This window comes from Elephantulus edwardii, unplaced genomic scaffold (genome assembly GCF_000299155.1).
Source record: "Elephantulus edwardii isolate Elephantulus edwardi_28Jun2011 unplaced genomic scaffold, EleEdw1.0 scaffold00126, whole genome shotgun sequence".
Classification (NCBI taxonomy): domain Eukaryota; kingdom Metazoa; phylum Chordata; class Mammalia; order Macroscelidea; family Macroscelididae; genus Elephantulus; species Elephantulus edwardii.
Window position 1 is genome coordinate 6,292,337 of NW_006399876.1, and position 4,810 is coordinate 6,297,146.

At 58.4% G+C, this 4,810-nt stretch overlaps 1 protein-coding gene across 2 annotated transcripts in view; it reads right to left on the reverse strand.

Moving 5' to 3' along the window:
- The window catches only part of IGHMBP2 (immunoglobulin mu binding protein 2), a 32,826-nt gene that overhangs the window by 21,051 nt on the left and 6,965 nt on the right, over positions 1–4,810 (reverse strand). For both annotated transcript variants that reach the window (XM_006893233.1, XM_006893232.1), the window contains exons 2-3: positions 3,894–4,063; positions 1,144–1,336 (exon numbers count right to left, since the gene is read on the reverse strand). In XM_006893233.1, coding sequence (XP_006893295.1) covers positions 1,144–1,336; positions 3,894–4,063 — 363 coding nt within the window. The remainder of the gene's footprint in view (positions 1–1,143; positions 1,337–3,893; positions 4,064–4,810) is intronic.

Genomic DNA, 4,810 nt, shown 5'->3' on the forward strand with positions numbered 1-4,810 from the left:
CTGCCTCAAACCCAAACCACGCCCACAGCCCCACCCCAAGCCTGAGCTATGCCCACGGCCCTGCCTCAATCACAAACCACGCCCACAGTTCCCCAAGCCTGAGCCACGCCCACGGCCCTGCCTCAAACACAACACCCACAGTCTGAGCCACGCCCACAGCCCTGCCTCAAACACAAACCACGCCCACAGTCCCCAAAGCCTGAGCCACGCCCACGGCCCTGCCTCAAACACAACACCCAGTCTGAGCCACGCCCACAGTCCTGCCTCAAACCCAAACCACGCCCACAGCCCCACCCCAAGCCTGAGCCACGCCCACGGCCCTGCCTCAAACACAGCCCCCACAGCCTGAGTCACACCCACAGGCCTGTCTCAAGCACAAACCACGCCCACAGCCTCACCCCACCTGAGCTACGCCCACAGCCCTAATTCAACCCCCCAAACCCCGCCCACAGCCCCACCCTAAACCTGAGCCACGCCCACAATCCTGCCTCAAACACAAACCACGCCCACAGGCCTCCCTGAAACCCAAACCATGCCCACAGCATCTCAACACCCCCAAACCCCGTCCACAGCCCCGCCTCAACCCCAAGTCCCGCCCATGGCCCTGCCCCCAAACCCCGCCCACATCAACAAACTCCACCCACAGCCCTGCCTTAAACCCAAACCCCGTCCACAGCCCCGCCTCAAGCCCAAACCACGCCCACAACAAGAAACTCCACCCACAGCCCTGCCTCAAACCTAAACCCCGTCCACAGCCCCGCCTCAAGCCCAAACCACGCCCACAACAAGAAACTCCACCCACAGCCCTGCCTCAAACCTAAACCCCGCCCACAGCCTCTGCCCAACCCTAAGCTTGTCACAGCCCCACCTCAAACCCAAACCCCGCCCATAGTCCCGCCTCAAACCCAAACCCCGCCCACATACCAGCCTCAAACCCAGGGCTCCGGGCCCCAGAGCTGGCCTCAAGCTCCACCCCCATACCCTCCCAAAGGCTGCCTAGACTATCAGCCCTGCCCCCACTGCAGGCCCCGCCCCAGCCTGAGCCCTGCCCCCAGCTCTTCTCCCAGGTAGATATGCTCAGCAGGAAAGGGGGCAGGAAGCAGGTATGGGGGCACGGAAACGCTCAGTGGACCACTCACTCACCTTTTCAGCCGCTTGTAAGTGACATCATTAGCCAGTTTGAGGAGCCTGTAGGAATTCTCTCGGTCCAAGTTCAACTGGAAATCATGGGTCTCATCAAAGGCCACGATGACTGACTTCTGAGTGACCCGGGTCAGGATCCCCGTGGCCAGCTGACTGCCCTCATTAGCCGCCTCGTACAGCCCCACTATGTCTCCTGAGAAACGAAAACTCGGAGTCACTTAAAAACACTGAAAAAGGTTAAAGGCAAGAAGTTCTAGAATAAATTCCTCTCCATTTCCAAGAATGTACCTTTGCTCATTTCTTCAATAAACAAAACCAGTAACAACAAAAAAAAAAAATTCACAACAGTCAGGCTGTGGGCTATGTGATGGGCAGTCACCGTCCACTAGCAGTTCCACGGGGCATTGTGTCTGCTCCTGGAGAAATTTACGCCTTGGAAGCCTAGCAGGGTCACCGGGAATGGGAATCCACACAAGGACATGGATTCGGTTGTCCGAGGTCTCTGGATGGTGCAAACAGTGTGCCCTCCAACTACTACCCTTACAGATGGCAGTTCAAACCTCCACACCCAGCACTGACCCCACCCGCAGGCTGGGTGACTGGAAATTACTTAGAATCAATAAGCTGTTTAAACAAAGAAGACAATCAAAACAAAGCCCAAACGCATAAGCACAACAACCCACAAGAGTCTGTCTCAGTCAGATGCTGGCTCTGTGCTATGCACCGAACACAGTGCCCTCCTCAAAGTACGAAGGAGATGCCCACTGTGCCAAGCGCTACCGAGGTCGGGGGCCCAGGAGGGGTGAAGGGAACGAGGCACCATGGCCACATCACAGAGGTCTCCTGGGAGGGGAAGGAGGTAAGCAGGTATCTCCTATGAGTGAACAACATGACAGCCAGAGAGGGACATTCCAGGCAGGGACCGAAGCAGGATGAGGGATGGCGGTCCACGGCCACTGGCTCTCATGCCCTCCTTCCCAGAAGTCCCTGGTGGTCCTCCACCCACAGATGACACTGAGGAGCATCCTCTCCCACTCCAGGGGCCCAAGCCCACTCAGCAGACAAAGCTCTAAGCACCTACATCAAGCGGCCACCTTGGGATGGGCTCACGATGATCAAATATAGCCCCAGAGCAGCCCCAGAGCACACAGACGTCCTCCTAGACACCTGGAAGGAGCCTCTCCCCAACACCTTCCCGCTAGCCCAGCGCCTGAGAGGGTGAGGGTGAGGGGAGCGGCGAGATCACATCCACATGCACCCCAAGAGGCCAGAACTGGAGAGAAACCGCCCCAGCCATGCCGCCCTGGATCCTGCAGCCGGCACCCAGCCTATGCTCACTTCTGCCTCCACTGGCAGACGGCCTACGGCTTCCTGTCACCTAAGTGCAGACAGCGCTGCCTGACCCAGTGTCCACAGTGGGATGAAAGCTGTCACCTCTGTATCAGAGAGCGTGTCGTGTGCACCTCTAGGGTCAGGATCTGGCTCGGCCTGCTGGCTTCCCCCCGGGGGTTCCTGCACTGGAGTCCAGTCTCCTTCCCCAGCTGCACGCAGAGGTGGCACCAGAGCTGCTGGGCCATTTCTACTCATGTCTGCTCCCCAAGGCGGTGGCATACAGAGGGCCTGCCCCCGTGGACCCCCAGACCACTGTCCTGGGGTCTGGGGACACAGGCCTGCAGGATTTGTATCTCTCAGTTCCTGAGCCAAACGCTGCCTTCCAAGACGAAGTAGTAATCACGCCTCCGGACCCACCTCGGCAGCTGGGAGGACACATCCACGATCACCTACATGCCACTTCCCCCAAACTCCACTCATCAACTCTTCATTCTCATGTCACCCACTCCACAAGTGCTAATTACACAAACGTGCGACCACCTTTGCACCTCAGAGTTCACAGTCCGCCCTCACATTTGTCCAACCTGTTCCTCTCCTGCTGAGGGCAGTCCCCCGGACCCGACCCAGGGCTGTCTCGTCGGCCCGACTCACGGCGACCCCGCAGGACACACAGACCTCCTAGGGGTCCACGCCCGCCAGCTCCACGGGAGCCACGGCCACGTACTTCTCCCACAGAGCTGGTGCTGGCCAGTTCACCTGAAAGACTCACCGCCATGGAGGCGGAACCAGCGCCCAGCTGCCCCTCCAGCGGGTTTCAGAGGCTGTAATTTACACAGGAGGGCACTGCTCGTGCTCCTCTCGAGGAGCACCGGATGCATTCGAACCACTTGCTCTCAAGTTGGCAGAACAACTCCTTACTCCCGAGGCCACCTTAGCGGCCCAGCAAACCCCCACTGAACCAGGAGAGCTCCTTCAGCAAAGTCGCAGTGCGCCCATCATTCCTCTTCAGAGAGGGTGAGTTCCAGAAAGTCACAGAGCGGTCTACAGATGACTCATGTCCGGAGAAGACAAGCGCACAGCCAGAAGACACGTAAGCGGCTGCGCAGGCCTTGAGGAGGGAGCCCTGCCTTGTGGTAGTTAAGCATTTGGCTTTGAACAGCAAGGTCAGTGGTTCAAACCTCTCAATCACTCCGTAGGAGCACATGGAGCCACCTCTTTCATAAAGATTTGCAGCCTGGGACATCCTATGGGGTAGTCGTCCTCTGTCCACCAGGGTCACTCTGAGTCAGAAATGACCCCATGCTAATTCGTGGGTTTATGGACTGAATGCTGGGGACAGGGAGGTGAGTCAGGAGAACTGGGATTCTCTAACAGGGACCCACAATGTCTCGCTAAGGCAGGCTGAGCTCCACACGCACCGGAAGTGAAGCTGTGGCTGGGCAGCACCGCCTCAGGTCCGCACTTCCTGGGCTCGAAGGTGGCCAGCAGTCGTCCATAGAGCCCAGTCCGCTGGCTGGTCACCTGCAGCCTCAGCAGACAAACACCACGGCTCTGCAGCTCCTTCAGAGACACGCTCTCCTGCCAGGACCTGGAAGACATGGGCACAGATGGAGGACTCACTGACACGGGCACAGGGAAGGGCAGAGGAAAGCCCAGCAGGGGAGACCTGGGCACGGCCGCCCTCGTGCGGCACAGCCCTTACTGTCCCCTTACTGCCAGAGTCCTCCTTCAAATCTTCATCACTGCTCACCTGTTTTGAATACTTCCCCAACCGCCTTGTCAAAGTCCCTACGGGGTGAAAACAGCGTGTTTGCCTGGAAAGGTCAATGCTCAAATCTACACACAGCTGATGTGGAAGAAAGGCCTGGCGATCAACTCCAGTACAACCAGCTACTCCAAACCCCTCAGAGCACAGCCTCCCTGGCACATAACGGGGTAGCTGGGAGTCAGGTCCACTGAACGGCAGCTGGAACTGGTAACCCCACAGCACCTATGAGCTTTCGTGTGCTTGCTTAGTCTGCTTGAGGGAACTCTTTCCCAGTTTCTCACCACATCAAAGACTCTGCTTCCAGGTGTAGCTGGCCTGTCTCTCCCAATCCTACAACTCCTTTCTACAGAATCAAAGCCTCTTTTCAAATGAACAGTCCCTCGCAGAGGCAGAATTTCCTGCAAGAAAGGCTAAGTACAAGGAATATTCATTGTTCTGGCGACGCAGCGCGAGGGCAACGCAGTGCAAGGGCGAGGCCGCCAGACCGGGGAACGCCGGGGGAAACACACGCCGCGGCCAGCCGGGGGAACGCCGCCGCCAGCCGGGGGAACGCACCCCGCCGTCAGC